This window comes from Callithrix jacchus, chromosome 12 (assembly GCF_049354715.1).
Source record: "Callithrix jacchus isolate 240 chromosome 12, calJac240_pri, whole genome shotgun sequence".
Lineage (NCBI taxonomy): Eukaryota > Metazoa > Chordata > Mammalia > Primates > Cebidae > Callithrix > Callithrix jacchus.
This window is the reverse complement of record NC_133513.1, coordinates 86413970-86431686: the sequence shown is the minus strand read 5'-3', so window position 1 is coordinate 86431686 and position 17717 is coordinate 86413970. Positions and strand designations below refer to the sequence as shown.

Here is a 17717-nt window from a genome sequence, read left to right as displayed (position 1 = left end):
ATTGTGCTGTCTGCTTCCATGTCCCCATCAGTCTCTGTAAGCAGTAAACTTACTGCAATTAAGATGCCTAAGAGGAGCAGAGACCTCTGCCCATATTTTCCCTGGAGCCAAGCCTTTGTTTTAGCTCCTGGTGAAAAACAGGTTTAACAAGCCACCTTAAGGGCGCCATTGTATCTTTGAAATGTAAAATCTTTGAAATGTAAACTACTACCACAAGCCCCCTTAAACTGCTTTCTGAGCGGATATCACGAGCCCCTGATAACTATTTTATATGGAGTTTCTATTTCCTTTCTGTTTACCCCTTTCTTTCTACTGAGATAAAGTAAATGTAAACAAGTAAAAAGGTATAAAAGCTGTAACCCACAAAAATAAATTTGCTGCGTTTTGACCGTAATTTTCACGCAGCCTTCCAGACTCCACTTTCCTGTATTCTTTCACTTCCGCGCACTGTCTCTCTCAGGTTGAAGGAGACATCTACGTTGGCGGTCTTGGGGACTCCCGCAGGTCGGTAGTCCCCCGGCAGACCTGCCGGACCCCGACAACCCATAATTTAAGCAGTGTGTATACCAATCCTAATATATATTCCTCACCTCCCTCCTAGCCTTCCCTGCATTGAGTTCCCAAAGTCCATTATGTCACTCTTTTGCCTTTGCATCCTCGTAGCTTATTTTCCACACGTAAATGAGAACATACGATAATTGGTTTTCCATTCCTGAGTTACTTCACTTAGAATAACGGCCTCCAGTTCCATCCAAGTTGCTGCAAAAGATGTTATTTCATCCCTTTTTATGGCTGAGTAGTATTCCAAGAGGTAGGGGGGTGTGTGTGTATGTGTGTATCTATATATCTGTATATCTATATCTATATGTATCACATTTTCTTTATCCACTCATTGGTTGATGGGCACTTACGGTTTCATAGCTTTGCAATTGTGAATTGTGCTGCTATAGTGTACATGGGTCTTAGAACTTTTTCGTTTTGGGTGAGGTTTTTTTTTTCTCCTCCAACATTTTTCTGAGTTGGTAGAGCTCAGAGAAACTTCAGTACCGTCTCATTTACCCCCAATTTATCTCCCCTATCAATTTATCCTGTATTTTCCAACAATCACTTTTTTTTTTCCAATCACTTTTTTTTTAACCCCAGTTAGCATTTTATTTTGAAAGATCAGTCCCTTTGGCTCTCTTCCTCCTTTACTCAGTCTTCTACCTAGGAAACTGTAGTAAAATGAGCTATGGAAAACTTTTCATATTTTTTAAAATTAAATCTCAGCAGAGAGGCATTTTACAGACTTTTGATTAAATTCTGAAACTTATTTTCATTTACTTTATTCATTTAGTGTTTATTCAGGTTTCTCATTCTAGCTTTGGTAGCTTAGCACCATGTGTATAATTGAAACCAATGCTACAGACAGATTCCTTATCCATTTAACCCGCTTCTGTAGCAGTACTTTTTGTAAGTGCCTTTTGAAAATATTGAAGTATTTTTATAAATATATGAACAAATATTTACACTCACAAAAAGCTATGTATTATGTTTTTAATAAAATTTTCCAAAACTCACAGAGCTATTTAATCTAAATTTGACAACTTTTGTTTTTGTATTAAATTGAAAGAGTTTTATTTTCCAGGGAAAACGACAAGACAGACTTGGATGTTATACGAGAAAATCACAGATTCCTATGGAATGAGGAGGACGAAATGGACATGACTTGGTAATTAGCCATCAGAGGCATAATGCATGAAATGCTTTAGTCCTGGCTCTCTTGTTTTCTGAGTGTTTTTTTTTTTTTTGTCACTTAGTCAAGGTGTTCAGCCCCTTCATAGAATAATTCTTAATCAAGAACATAAAATCATACCTAGGATTATTCGATTCTTTTGGTAATTTTTGGCAGTTTTAACTGACTTCTCATTGTTTGACTTAGTCTTCAAAAAATATCATTTTTTTTTACAGTATTGTGTGTTATCTTGTAATAAGCTATTATATGCTGCTGCTTTAATTTTTTAAGTGTTTTGGAAAAAAGTCATACCTGAAAATATTTTTTAAATTTAAATATTACAAAGGGTAAACAGTGAAGAGTGATTGTCCTTCTCATTTGTGACTGTCAGTTCTCCAATTTCCCTCCCTGAGGGAACCACTATTAATAGTTAATATCCAGATACTCTATGCACATGTAAGTAATAGTTCTCTTAAAACATTAATGTTTATTTTGTATGTGTTCTTTGACATCACTTGCAAGTAGCAAACCATGGTTGAGTTTCTAAATGTATAATATTTATATTTTTATGGATCTAGGGAGAAGAGACTTGCTAAGAAATACTATGATAAATTATTTAAGGAATACTGCATAGCAGATCTCAGTAAATATAAAGAAAATAAGGTATGCTTCCCACATATTTATGGAAAGAGGTTCTTATTCAAGTAAAATATTAACTTTTATACTATAATGTCCCATATTATTCTTTTAAAGATGCTAATTCTAGACTCAGTTGTCCTGCATTTATGATGTGTCATTTGGACCATTTAACCTCTGCAGCTGTGGAGTTTTACAAAAGGCCTGTGGAAATTTATGAAGGACAAGGATGCTTTTTTTTCTTTGTGAGCTGAGGCATGAAAAGTCTAAAATTAAACACAAGTGTCTATTGGATCCTCTTTCATCCTGAGTCTAGTCTAGAGCCTCTAGTGATTGTAATGAATGATTTAACTCTACAGAATAATGTCTTATTTCACAGATGATGTTTGAAATTGATCATTTTAAAAAATTGATTACCATTTATAGAGATCCAGATGTACACCTTCTATTATGTAAATGTCTTTTCTAGTAAAATTAACATTTCAATCAGTGCTAATTAGCAATGGCAGATTTCCTTTCCCACTTTACATCTTACGTTAGTTAATATTTTTATATTTTTATTTTTGTCTATAATGGCTCATGCCTGTAATCGCAGCGCTTTGGGAGGCTGAGGCAGGAAGGTTGCTTGAGTCCAGGAGTTCAAAACCAGCATGGGCAATATAGTGAGACTCTGTCTCCACAAAAATTAAAAAAAAAATCAGCCAGGTACAGTGGTACCTGCCTGTAGTCCTAGCTACTTGGGAGGCTGAGGTTAGAAGGTTACTTGAGTCCAGGAGTTTGAGGCTGCAGTGAGCTGTGATCATACCACTGCATTTCAGTGTGGGTGATAGCGAGACTCTTTAAAAAATAAAAAGTTATTTTTATTTCGATCTCAAACTTCAGATTATAGCTGGAAAAGGTGACCCAGGAGCAGATCTCAGTTGAAAATGTGAGAGGAAGGAATGTTGCCTAAATATGTGTTATAGGTACTGTATATTTATATTAAGAAAAAAACTTATTTAAAAAGCTATCTTATATATCATGAAGATTTCTTGTCATTTAAATCATTTGATCTCATTAGAACCAGGGTCAGTTTAATAATTTTTTTCAGTAGTCCCTTTAATAATATGTGTGTTGTTTCAGTTTCTTCCTTAAAATAGTAATAATGTTCATTTTGTATACCCTATTTATAAACCCATGCACTTAATATGTCCCCAAAACTTCTGTTTCTTGTGAACTGGTTATGGACTTCAGTTCACAGCTGTCTTCTTTCTGTACCACATCTGATTCAAAAGCACCACAGTAATTGGAGTTAAAGTTACTATATTGTAAATCAAGCTTAAAAATTATGTCTTTCTAGGAGCATGTAACAAAGCAGCTTTTTCAGCTCTGGCTTGTTCATGGATTGTTCTTAAGTTGTTTTTTTCTTTCTTTCTTTTTTTTTTTTTTTTAATTTTTCCCCACCTCCCCATACCATCATAATTCTTCAATATTTTGTTGTTCAGTATCTATTGAAACTGGACTAGGTACTGTGGATTAATACATGGTGATTACTCTTCAGAAAAAGCTAGTCTAGTTGAGGGGAGAAGGTATACATAAATAAAAATTAAATATTTGAATTCTCAGTTTTTTTTAAAAAGCATACCACTGGAAATCATAGTTTAAAGAGAATGTTGAAAAAATATATATTTTTCTACTAGAACATGATTAGTGATTGGATATGAGGGTAAATGCAGCAAGAAATCAGATATGACTCACAGATTATAAGCATGGATGCTGAGAGCAAAACAGAATTTGGAGGGGGATTTTTTTGGAGGGGGAAGATAATGAGTTTGGTTTTGGCATACCATGTTTGAGGTGTTGGAGAAAGAGTAATGGCTTTGGTTCCCTTGCTAGAATGCACTTTCTCTTCCCTTTATTTATACAAAGACAGAGCATTATTCACTTAATTAAAACCAGCTCCTAATATATATGGTAGAGACTTTTAGAGCATTTTTGGTGAATTTCCACCTTTGCCTCTTACTCCTATTCCTTTCTTTATTGCATTCCCCTCTTTAGTTGGATCATTATATCAGTTAGGATTAGGTTCAGCTGCAAGGACAGAGAACACTCTCTGAAAAAAACCCACTGGCTCAAATGAGCTAGAAAGTTTATTTTTCTTTATACATAAAAGTCCAAGTGGGTGGTCATAAAGTCAGAATTCTTGTTTACTGCTTGCATATGTGACCTCATTGTGATGAGTGCAGAGTGAGAAGAAAAGGAGGCCCAGCACCAAACCCTGAATAACTTCAGCTTTAATCCAAACTGGGAAATTTATGTCAGGAGAGAATATACAGTCTTTAACTAGTAGGATATAATGCACTTGTTTCGTTACATTCATTATTTCCTTGTAAGATTATGACCTTCTTGGTGACATACTATTTAATCATCACTTTATCCTCAGTGGAATGCCAAGCCCAATAGGTAGTTGCTTAATAAAGTTATCTGTTGACTAGATTAATGAATGAAGAAGAAAGTTTGGAGACTATTACACTTGGCCATGCTTCAGTAGACATCCTAACATATGTTGGATGGCAAGCAATCTCCACATATATATATAGGATTTAAAATATAATTAAACAGAGTTACCCTGAAATTTAAGTTTTTCCCTTAGATTTGGAGGATTTTATTTTTGTTGGGTTTTAATCAGAATATTTTGAAATATTTTGTGCCTTTATTTGCATTTAAAATACAAAATTGCCAAATTCAAGTAATAGATTGATGATTTAAAAAAAAAAAACAAAAAACAGTTGAAATTGCCAGGCACAGTGGCTCATGCCTGTAATCCCAGTATTTTGGGATACTGAAGTGGGAGGATAGTTTGAGGCCAGGAGTTCAAAACCAGCCTAGGCAACATAGTGAGACCCTGTCTGTATAAAAAAATAAAATTAGCCAGACAGGGTAGCACATGCTGTAGTCCTGGCTGCCTGTAGTCCTAGCCACTTGGGAGACTGGAAAAAAACCACACACAAACAGACTGAAGTTAGCAAGGCATTGAATGCTTTATCTGAATCCTCTGTCTTAATATAACTATGCTGTTAACTCAAGATTGTTACTATTCCCATTTTTATACATGAAGAGGAAATAGAGAAGTTGAGTAACTTTCCCAGGGTTAAGACCTAATGAGTGACAGAGCTTCTTGAGTTGGATACAGGTATGCATGTTTCTAGAGCTGAGTGATTTTTTTTTGTTTTGTTTTGAGACAGGATCTTGTTCTGTTGCCCAGGATGGAATGCAGTGGTATGATCACGGCTCACTGTAGCCTCCACCTCCCGGGTTCAAGTAATCTTCCTGAGTGTATTTTTTGTTTTTAATTTGTAGAGCATTTTTAGGTTTACAACAAAATTGAGCAGGAAGTACAGAGTTCCCATATACCCTCTTCCTTCATATATGCAAAGCTTCCCCTACTGTCAGCATCCCACACCAGAGTGGTACATTTGTTAAAATCAGTGAACCTACGCTGATACATCGTTATCACTTGAAGTCCATTACTTCCATTAGGGTTCACTCTTGATATTGTACATTCTACCACTTTTGACAAATGTATAATGATGTGTGTCCACCATTATAGTATCATAAAGAATACTTTCACTGCCCTAAAAATCCTCTGTGCTCCACCTGTTTATCCCACCCTCCTTCCTAATTGCTGGCAGCTACTGATCTTTCTACTTCCTCCATAGTTTTACCTTTTCTGGAATATCATGTAGTTGAAATCATATATGTGTAGCCTTTTCAGATTATGTTCTTTCACTTTGTAATATGCACCTAAGGTTCCTCCATGTCTTCATGGTTTGATATTTCTTCTTACCACTGAATAATATTCATTGTCTGGATGTACCACTGTTGTTTCTTTATCCATTCATTTAGTGAAGGACATCTTGGTTGCTTCCAAGTTTTGGCAATTAGAAATAAAATTGCTGTAAACATCTATATTTAGATTCTTGTGTGGACATTAGTTTTCAGCTCATTTGGGTAAATACCAGGAAGCATGATTGTTGGAGTATACTAGTTACTATTCTAAGTGCTTCATATGTATTATCTCATTTAAACCTCTTTAAACCTCTAAGAGTACCAAGGAAGTAAGTACTCAAATTTCTACTTGACATATATGAGGAAGCTGAGGCAAAAAGAGATTAAATAACTTGCCCAATACTATATAGCTGTTAAGTGGTAGAGCAAAAATGCAAACCTAAATAATCTGACTCCAAAGGCTGTACTTTTTTGTACTAGAATATACTGCATCTTTACTATACCATAACCTCTTTTTTTCTTTTCAGTGTTATAGAACAGGATATATTATTTGTTAACTTAGGCATCTTGTGGCCTGGCACCTATAACTTTTAAAATATCTTAAAGTAGGTTGTTCTTAACAGATAAATTGGTAATTGTTCATGTATTTTCAATTACTTTAAATCTTATAAGAAGAAAAAAATCTGTCATGACAGGAATAACATTTATTTTTTAGGTTGGTGAATGTCATTGTTGGCTCCATGTTTAGATTTCTGTATAATTTAAATTTAATGTTTAAATTTACATTGGCATAAATGTAATTTTTTTATTATTAGTTTGGATTTAGGTGGCGAGTAGAAAAAGAAGTCATTTCAGGAAAAGGTAATTTTTTGGAATTTTTACTTTTTAATAGGATGAGCTTATCTTGATAAGTTACTGAATTAGAGTCATTGAGTAAGCTCATTCCTAACATATATAATAAATTGTATTCATGAGGCATTATTAGCACAGGTCAGAATATAATGCTTTAATGATTATAACCTTTATAATTTTGCCATTAGAACATTCAGTTGAGGATATGTAGAAAATATTTAACAAATTAAAGATTTCATAATGAGACAACTTTCAAGAAAAACAAAGCTTTATTCTTTTCCTTTCTTTGTTAATTTCTGGAATAATGAATTGATATTACTGTTTTTTAGTCATATTCACATTGTGAAAGTAGAAGTTAAATATCACGTTAAACCCAATAGAATTTTTGGATAGGCTAGTACTCATTTTGGGAAGTCCCTGAGATTGAGCCCAAATACATAATCTAATAGCAAAAGACCAGACATTTGATAGGCAGTCAATAAATGCTTTGTCTATGCCTTATTGTAAATCTATTCATAAAGTTTTTCCTGGAAATTGTATATCTCCATGCTGTCTCTTGCTGTAAAATTAGCTCCTTACTGAGTAATTGCATTAAGTGTTAAAGTACTGAAAACAATATAGTAGCACTAAGGAAATAATTTTAAACTTACTTTAAGAAATCTTTTAAACTGAAAGATTACCTTTTTAAATGATTAAATATTTATGCTATCGCTGTGACTCATATATGTCTTCCATAAATTGGATGTACCATAAAAGAACATTAAGGAAAAAGAATAAATCTAAAGCTATTTTAACTTTTCTTAGGGTTATATTCTAGTTTGTGTTTTTATCTAAAATAATGAGAAATCCTGAAACATCTATCACAATTTTAATATGTTGTACTTCTACTGAATTAGATTTTTCAGGTGAGTTTATAATGCTACCTTTTAGAAAAAATTGATGGACAGTCTCTAAATTTATATAACTTAATAAAGGACGAGTTAGGAAAAGGAAAGAAAGCTACTAATGTGATTTCTTTTATAAAGTTATAATTTTGTTGCTGTTTTAACAACAAAGCCTTACCGACTAAACATATAGATCTAATAAAATATTCATTTGGAATGAGTTTAAAAGGCTAATTTATCTTTTTAGGATATAACTTTCTAAATTCATTTTGGTAATTTTTAAAATAAAAATTTTAAAAATTACCAAAATGAATTTAGAAACTAGAAAATGATTTGCTAGTTACAAATTTGCTCCTGTTGGTGCAAATTATTGTGATATAAATTAATTAAAGTTTGGTCTTGTCTTTTTGCCAAAGTAAATTACTATTGAGTAGTTTCTCTTTTTTTTTCTCGGGTCATCAGTTAGTTTTTTTTTGGAGGTTTTAATATATTGTGGACATGGTAATGTGTGTCATGTTAATAATAGTGTCAAGTTATTCTAAAATTTAGAGTATCAGGTTTGACTACATATTGTATTTCACCTCAAAGTGCTAGAATTTTTAAATGTGTTTTCAAGGTCATCTATGCTAGTATTTAAAATAAATGTCATTATATTAATACTTAAAAATACTAACTTTATTATTACCATTAAATGTTGAAAGGTTTCACCCAGCTATTACATTGGAAAGTGTTTTTTTTCTTTTGGGGTATTTGTGAGTATATTGTGTTTTTTTGTTTCTTTAAACCAGCTTTCTGAGAAATAAGTCCATTCTTTAATACTCTCTTTCCAAAGTGTAAGATTCCCTAATAGGGAGTCACAAAATGTCTGTCTATATACAGTCTATCAAGCAAGAATTCTGTGACTTTTTTTTTTGTAACAGTACTTTGATTTGATACTTGTATACAAGTTGATTGAACATATTATTATGGTCAGTTTTTAAAGGCTGACTAAATATGGCTAATAATTTGCATATTTTAGAAGCATATTTTAGAGATAATACTAGATCAGACAGATAAATATTGTCACCAACTAACATAGATAATATTCTTTTCCTTTCTGCAGGTCAATTTGTCTGTGGAAATAAATATTGTGATAAAAAAGAAGGCTTAAAGAGTTGGGAAGTTAATTTTGGTTATACTGAGCATGGTGAAAAGAGAAATGCACTCGTTAAATTAAGTAAGTTAATTTTTGGGGGGATATGATTGATTCTTCCAAGTTTGTCTTTAATTTAAAGTTAAAAATATATAGACTTTAAAATTCAATTATGATTTTTAACGTATCTTTCTGGATGTGCTCTTTTTTTCTTGGAGCTTCCCAAAGTTTAAAAAAACTTTTGAGCCTCAAATTTTTACATTTTTAGCATTACAGTGGTGTTTCGGTAAAAATAATTCTAATGTCAAATGTAAACTGGTAATTTGTAGAGTGGAGATCTCTTCCCATTAACTTGAGAATGTCACCAAGTTACATAGCTACGGGGCGCAGTATCAGAAAAGGCAGTGTAGACTCTCACATTAGCTGATTATTCAGGGATATTGTCGTAGCACAGACAATAAATAAATTGGCTCTATTTGGCAGTATTAATAAAGAAAAACTTTAGGAAGGCATAATTGTTTTTGAAATCAGTCTTAAAACCATAGGGAATAAATACTCCAGAATATAGCAGTTTCCCTTAGGATGCATGTTTCAGAGTCTGTTATTCTTTTATTTATTTTTTAAGCTAGTTGTCATGTGTCAACTGTTCCTCTCCCTCATCATATTATTGCCTTTATCCTTCTCTGGGTCCTAAATAAATGTTCCTTCAGAGTTTTCTGCTCATACCTAATAAAATCCGAGAATGTCCCTACATGCTACTTATGCATATCAATACAGACTGGTTTTGGAGTTCCTTCTGGAAGTGCTCAAGAGGATAAGTCAGCCCGTGTGGACTAAGATTAAGGCAAAAAAAAAAAAGACCACAATTATGGAACTATTTGAAAAGCTCCTTTGCATTTGAAAGTTCTTAGAGCACTTCAGAGAAGATGACTATGCCCACATTATCATTAGATATCTTTGATATGAGACACATGTTAACATGCTCGTGGAACACAGTTTGTTTTTAGAACAAATTGACAACACATTTTTCTACAATAGTGTTAGAATATTTTCAATTCCTTAAGCATTCTAATATTTTTATTACATGTATGTGTGTGTATATTTGCATTTTTGAGGAGATGAAGGTTAGATTGTTTTCTTTAGACAATCTAAAGTAATGGAATATAAAGAAAGTGAGAATTTATGGTATTAAAAGTAGATTGGCAGTATAAATATTCAAAATTAGCCATTCAGTGGTGTCTTTTCTTTTTAGGATTATGCCAAGAATGTTCCATTAAATTAAATTTTCATCACAGGTAATGTCTTCTAAAATGCCATTCTTAATGTTCAGTAATCAGGATATAGTCATTTTACCTGCACTAAGTGTCTAAATGTAGACTCGGGTAGTTGATGGTTGAATTGACTGATTATGTAGAAAATCTGGCATTGTTAAATGGCTACATAAACCAGGGGTTTAGAAGTCTATCATGCCCTATTCCTATCAAGCAGTTTTAAATGTGAAGGCCTATGTGGGGTGGTAGATGGATGTTAAAATTTTTAGTCTGGAGCCAATGTTCAGACACTTTAGTATTAGAAATTGTGTTGTAAAGCAGACTTCATAAAGCAGTTCTTGTGTCTCATTTAGACAGTGTTTTCACTGGACTTTGCCATTCTTACAGAGGATTAGACACTTCTATACTTATTTTAAATGTTAAAATCAAGGCCAGGCGCAGTGGCTCATGCCTGTAATCCCAGCACTTGGGGAGGCCAACGAGGGTGGATCAGTTGAGGTCAGAAGTTCAACACCAGCCTGGCCAACATGGTGAAATCCTATCTGTACTGAAAATACAGAAATTCACCAGGCGTGGTGGTGGGTGCCTGTAATCCCAGCTACTGGGATGGCTGAGGCAGGAGAATTGCTTGAACCTGAGAGGCAGAGGTTGCAGTGAGCTGCATTCCAGCCTAGCAGCAGAGAGAAATTCTGTCTCAAACAAACAAACAAAAAGTTAACATCAAGCTCCTATTGAATGATCTCTAATGTATCTGCCACATGAATGTGTAGGAATACCAGTGTCCTGCAGTATATTTAAGATCATGGGCTTTGAAATCAGACCTGGGTTTTTAATTTCAGCTTCTTGGCTTACTCGGCTTCTTCTTGGGCAAACAGCTTAACCGCTGTAAGACTTAATTTTATCACCTGTAAAAATGAGGCTACTAAGGCCTCATTTGGGGAATAAAAGAAAATGCATGTAAAGTTCTTGCCATAGTGCCTGGCATTGAAGATGTTCAGACTAAATGTTTGCGACTTGCCTTTGCGATGGTCAGGTTTTATGCCCTAAATAACAGTTAAAAGTTCAACTCTTGCAACTTTATAAAATATATACATAAGCATATTAGTTTTAAAATGGCTTTCTTTGTTTTCAATCACATGGATTTGTCAAAAAATAACAGCTTTGTTATAAATGTGTCTATACAGTATTTTAGCTGTTAAATGTTAAATAATATTTTTAATTCTTAAAATTGGCAGGATTATTTTTATTATTTTCATTATTCTTTATTTTTTTGAGACAGTGTCTCATTCTGTTGCCCAGGCTGGAGCACAGTGGTGTGATCATGGCTCATTGCAGCCTCAGCCTCCTGTGCTCAAGTGATCCTCCCACCTCAGCTTCCAGAGTAGATAAGACTACAGGCATATGTCACCACACCTGGCTAATTTTTTTAAAGTTTTTGTAGAGATGGTGTTTCCCTTTGTTGCTCAGGCTGATCTTGAACTGTGGACTCAAGCAGTCTTCCTGCCTCAGCCTCCCAAAGTGCTGGAATGATAGGCATAAGCCTCCACACCCAGCCAGGATTTTTTTTAGATTACTTGAATGGCCTAAACCTTTATTTTCCTTTCCCATCGATGATACTTAAAGAAACCAGAGATTTATTTTGACCTTGACTTTTGAGCTTCATTTCAAAATGGAAATGATTCTTACAAAAGAGGCAAGAGTGGTTACTGCATTAAATACTATTATAGCATTTGGTATATGCACTTTAACTTGGAAAATCTGTTAAGCAAGTATTTTGAAAGTAATCTTTCTCTTTGTCTCTATCCTCCTCGCCAGTCCCAATTTCAGCATTATCACCTTTTACTGTTTAGTACTTCTTTTCTTAACCTATTAAAATTAATTGCTTGCTAACCTTGTAAACGTGGCCTATAAGAGATAAAGCTGCAACAGTAAGAGTATAAATTATAAGTGGCCTGATGTTAATATATGCATTAACAATAAGCCTTTTCTATTTTCATTCCATATACTTTTACTATATTCCTTTATTCTTAAAGGAAGAAATTTCTATTTACTGGTAGTTTAGAGCTGTTATAGCAGTTTCATCTTGTTTGTGCTTTTTTAACATGTAGATAGATATGGATTATGTGAAGAGAAATGAGATTTGTTTTTATAATTTTGTTTTAAATGGCTCAGTGATAGAATATAGAAAGAAGGAAACAAATACAATTATAATTTATATTTACTATAGTTGATACAGGACTTAGAGAAAATAATTATTTGTCTCAGTGTTTAGACTTCATTATCTTACTGAATGGTTTTAATTAATATACTAGCCTAAAATATTCACAGATTCACTTAAGTTTCCTTATTATATGAATTACACTTAAAAAATAAATATTTTAACTGATGTTTGTTTTTGTTATTGGTTTTTATTTTTGAAAAGGTCAGTTGGAAAAGTTAACTTTAATTTTTTATTGTTTAACATGAAGGAGAAAAGAAATCAAGTCAAAGAAAAGAAAAGATAAAACCAAAAATGATAGTGAAGAGTCATCACATAAAAAATCCAGATTATCTTCTGCAGAAGAGGTTTCCAAGAAAAAAGATAAAGGTAAAAGGAAATTAAGATAAGGGATCTACTCGTATTCATGAGCATGAAATATAATCTGCCGTATTTCATTCATATAATTGGTGAATGCATTTAGAATTTCATTTTATGGGAGTTGAAAGGAAACTGGCTGAGAATTTAGATATGAATTTAAAGTGACTTACTTAATATTAGCTATTAAGTTTTAAGAACTCCTGTAAGTTAATTAAGGGTTAATTTTAGTTCATTTTTTGCAGATAGTATAATATTGCCAGTAGTTTTCTAATTCCTGCCTTTGTCACCTACAGACTTGTTACTTTGGATAAGTTATTGAACTGCTTTATTTTTCTTATGTATATAGGGGTGAGGCGAATACCTGGCCTTCATACTGGGCAAGTTTATTGGAGAGATTCAAATAAGAATGTGAAAGGCATTTTGAACAGTGCTTTTAAACAGTCTATCATCTATAAATCAATATAAAATTATAACACTGATTTTATTTATAATGGTCTACAGATTTTTTTTCACTAGTTTGTGAGTTTCTAGAAATGAGAAAGATTGACATATATCTGTGCTCTCAGAACCTAGCATGGTGCTGTACACATATACTTAGTAAATAATTATTAAATTCAAGTTTATTAATCAACTGCTTGCTTTTTCCTCAGCAGTCCATAAGCCCTCTAAGACTCAATTCCTTCATGTGTAAAATGGTCATGATTCCTTTTAGAATTGTTCAGAAGTTGAAATGAGATAATTCATTAAGCAGTTTGCATAATACTTGGCACATATTAGCTATTATGAAAGTACTTCTAGTTGCTTTTTTAGCCCTTAATAAAGTTGATAATCAAATTAGATTCAAGCCAATGTTAATATAATATTTGGACAGGAGAGGGCTCTCTTCCTCCAGCTATGAAGGTCATTAGATAGGTTGCATTCTTAGAAACATTTACTTGCACATCATCATTATGTAGACAAAGGTTAAATCTACAAGTCCTCGTAATCCCATCTACTCCGATAGCTTCAAGTATATGGTGTCACCAAGCTTTAGACTTCATAAAATTCATAGATGGCGAGAGGACGATACTGTTATTTTAATTGCTTAAGAGTAGCATTTGTTGCAGAATGCCTTTTTGTCTCTATCTTAATTATTTCCTACTGTAAGGTAAATTTTAACCAATAAAAATTAAAATATCTTTTGAGTTTTAAAAACTTATATGCTAGTAAAACATTAACATCACTTAAGAAATTTGTTGCCCTCATTGTATTATATGTTCATTCTTATCACAACTGTGATACCATGTTAATCACTGCATATTCCAAACGAAAGAATTCATCTCTGCTTTATAAAATGTTACTCAGTACAATCAGAATAGATTGGGTAGATGAATACTCAGGTTCAGGGCTGGGATTGGACCCTTCATATTAAGCATAAATATGCACGCGATCTTCCTTATAGATATTTTTCCTGTAGTGTTTCATCAGTAGATGACACTTATGTTGACCTAAAAACTAATATCAGAAATCTGGGGGTTATCCTTGATACTTACTTTTTCCTTATTACTTATGTTTAATTTGTCATCAAGGTCTGTGAATTTTCCCCACAGAGTACGTATTTCTCAGGTTCTGTCCACCTACAAAGCACTGTACTTTCTCTTATGGGCTACTGTTACATTCTCCTTAGGGGTTCCACCACTGTCTTGCCATCCCACCTTCCCTCCTCTTAATCCAGTCTCCATAAATCAATGGATTCCTGTTGTTTTTAGGCTGGTAACCAAAATCCTGGACAAAGCTAAGAGGTTCTGTGTGATCCAGAACTTGTGTACCATACAAGTCTTGTTTTTTTGCCAATCCGTACCTCACTTTCACACTCCCCCCATGTAGCCTTTCAGTTTCTGGAAATGCCAAGCTTCTTTCAATTTTAGGGGTTATATGGATGCTGTGTCTTCTCTTCCTAAAACTCCCAGTTCTATCCCAGCTCATCCTTCAGGTCTAAGCTCTTAAATGTCATTTCCAAGGATCCTTTCCGATTTCATCCCCCACCTTGAATCTAAATTAGGACTCTGATTTGTAATGCTGTCATGGCTCCTGACACTTTCCATTATTACATATATGACAATGTAAAAGGCAAAGAGAAGTAGAGGTTCTGCCTGCTTTGTTCATTGCTATGTCCTTAGCACCCCACTGGCTCATTTGCGTTCAGCATAAATAATAAGGAATGAGAGAATAAAAGACTTTGAAGATTCTTCAGGGATAGAAAACCAAAGCAGGATGGAATTGAGACATCTGTTTCTTATTCTCTATTTAGAGTGCCTTTGAGATTAAAGTCTCGAGAAGTACAACTTTTTTACCCTCAATTTCTATGGCATATAACAGAAAATAACAAAATTTTAGCAAACTTTTAGGAAAACCATGTGGAACTCTAATATTTTATCTGGGATCATCCAGAATTAGCTTTATCATTGACTTGATTCTTTCTTGCCAGACCACGTTAATTTGGATCAAACTTGAAGAGTAATTAATAAATGCTTAACATCTCAGCTGCATTTGGACTGTTGACATGCTTCAAAACTACTTCCTTTAATTTTATTTCTATCTTTCTGGCCTCTCCTTAACTGATGCTTTTTTTTTTTTTGGACAGGGTTTTGTTCTGACACCCAAGCCCCAGGCTGGAGTACTGGTATACAGTGGCATAATCTTGACTCACTGCAGGCTTAACCTCTGAGGCCCAAGTGTCCTTCTTCGCCCACCCAAGTAACTGGGACTATAGGCCCACACTACCACACTCAGCTAATTATTTTTATTTTTTTTGCAGAGACAGGGTCTTGCTGTTTCCCAGACTGGTCTCAAACTCCTGGCCTCAAGCAGTCCTCTCACCTTGGCCTCCCAAAGTTCTGGGATTACCAGTGTGGGCCACCACACCTGACCTCCTTAGCTGCTTTTAACTGAAGTTCCTCCTCAGTCTACTCTTAGGTATTAGAGTTCCTTAGGGTTCTTACCTAGACTTCTCTAGGTTCTCTCTGTACTCCCAGTGTGATCCCATCAACTATCATAGCTTTAGGTTACCATCTTAGAAAATGTTAAATAAGTAATAGATGGATGACTAGATAGCCAAATGGAAGGATAGAGAGAAAAACTAAGAAAGATCAATAACTGACTTTAAGGACCAGCCTGCTTTGACAGGTATGGGGAGAACAAGATACTTAGGTAGACTGTCTTGGCAAAATGTTCAGAATCTTATCCCTCTCACCATCACCCCTTTCCCCAAATCTACCTCATCCTTCAAGTTTCAGCTTAGCTCATTTCCTTGGAAAGGCCCTTCCTGACACCCTTCACCTCACTTCTCCCAACAAGATTAGGTTCCTATTACACATTCCAATAATACCTGTCACTTCCTTAGAAATACATAGAATCCTTGGAATAATTTGTTTATTTTCTGTGAGGGAAGGGACTTTGTGACACGTTTGCTTCGTTATCTCTAATTCCTGATAGTGCTTGGTCCTGTAGTAGGCATTCAATTAATGTAGGTGAGTGAATCAGTGAATTCAACCACATTTTTTCAAAGTCGAAAGGAACCTCAGAGATCAGTCCTGGAATCTGGATTGGAAGGGTGTTCTTTAGTTTTGCTTTTCGAAGTATGGTCCTCTGGCCAGCATTTGGGAACTTGTTAGCAACTCGCAGTCTCAGACCCTTCCAGATCTACTAACAAGTTCCTAGGGCAATTCATATGCACTGAAGTTTGAGAGAGGCACTGCTGTGTATCATGTTATTATTCTGCATCAGTTCAACATTTTCAGGGAAAAGGAACCCACTACTATCAAAAATGATGGTTTACATTTTCAGGTAGTTGTAATTGCTAGCATGTTTCTCTTAACATTCAGCCCAAATCTACAGCTTCTTCCTTTTTGTTCTAATTATGTCCTTGGGCCTCCAAATCAGGCCTAATGTCTTTATTACCAGTTGACCTTTGGATATTGGGAAGCAGTATCATGTTTCTCATTAGAGGATGACAGGAAAGAATACATTTCTTGTTTCCTTACCCTGTAGTTCTTGTGCTCTTCATCTTGTGTAAAGGGGCCAAAAACTTTGGGTTATGAGGCCTCCTATCCAGGAACATCAGAGGAATCGTTACTGTCCATCTGTCACCTGCCCTTTTTTACTTGATCATCCTTCAGAAATATTTTCCCTGAGGTCTTATTGCAGGAAGCTCTGTATAGTGGTGATTTTTTTTAAAATTTCACTAATAGATCTTCAGTGCCTTTCTCTTTTTGTTTCTCTCACTGGATAACCATTGTAGAGCTGAGAATTTTTGTTTTATGATATAATTGTATGTGTTCTTATCAGTTAGTGAGAACTAATGCTCATCTATATCTCACCTTAGAAAATATATTGTAAAAAGCAAGTGTTTATTTGTAAACTGCCTTCAAATGTTGAACATCTCTATAGATAATAAATTGTTGCTTGTATTGCAGCTAATCTATGAGGTTTTCTTTTGAGCAATATGAGATTTTGGTTTTTTTGCAGGTACTCATTATTTTTTAAGTTTTGTGCTGGCTATTACAGACCATGTGAGAACATAAGATATGATCCCTGCCTAAAAGAACATTTTAATTAGGGAGATAAGACCACAGAACATGAAAGATGAGAACACAGTGAAGTGCTTATCTGTAAGACTGTAAGCAAACTAGAATATTGCTAACAATTCTGGTTACAACTACAATGATTGTACTACCACAAGATGATACTTAATAAGGGAATGATGTTTCCTTTTCAAAAGGGCATTCATCTTCAAAGAAATCAGAAGATTCTCTAAATAGTAAGTAACAAGTATTTATTTAATAAAAATATACATTTGAGGTATTTGCAATTTGGATTTCCCATGAAGTGCATCTTGCCCTGA

At 34.2% G+C, this 17717-nt stretch overlaps 1 protein-coding gene across 24 annotated transcripts in view; it reads left to right on the top strand.

The window, feature by feature from the left end:
* Positions 1 to 17717, top strand: part of FRA10AC1 (fragile site, folic acid type, rare, fra(10)(q23.3) or fra(10)(q24.2) candidate 1) — a 91991-nt gene that overhangs the window by 63558 nt on the left and 10716 nt on the right. For 8 of the 24 annotated variants that reach the window (XR_013525009.1, XR_004732075.3, XR_013525012.1 and 5 more), the window contains 7 exons: positions 1628 to 1711; positions 2293 to 2377; positions 6934 to 6979; positions 8957 to 9070; positions 10239 to 10281; positions 12726 to 12844; positions 17595 to 17633. Coding sequence is in view for 13 of the 24 variants with exons in the window: in XM_017979140.4 (XP_017834629.1) it covers positions 1628 to 1711; positions 2293 to 2377; positions 6934 to 6979; positions 8957 to 9070; positions 10239 to 10281; positions 12726 to 12844; positions 17595 to 17633 (530 nt within the window). In the remaining 11 variants the exon portion in view is untranslated. The remainder of the gene's footprint in view (positions 1 to 1627; positions 1712 to 2292; positions 2378 to 6933; positions 6980 to 8956; positions 9071 to 10238; positions 10282 to 12725; positions 12845 to 17594; positions 17634 to 17717) is intronic. The other 16 variants (XR_013525011.1, XR_013525010.1, XR_013525014.1 and 13 more) reach the window with 3 other exon arrangements.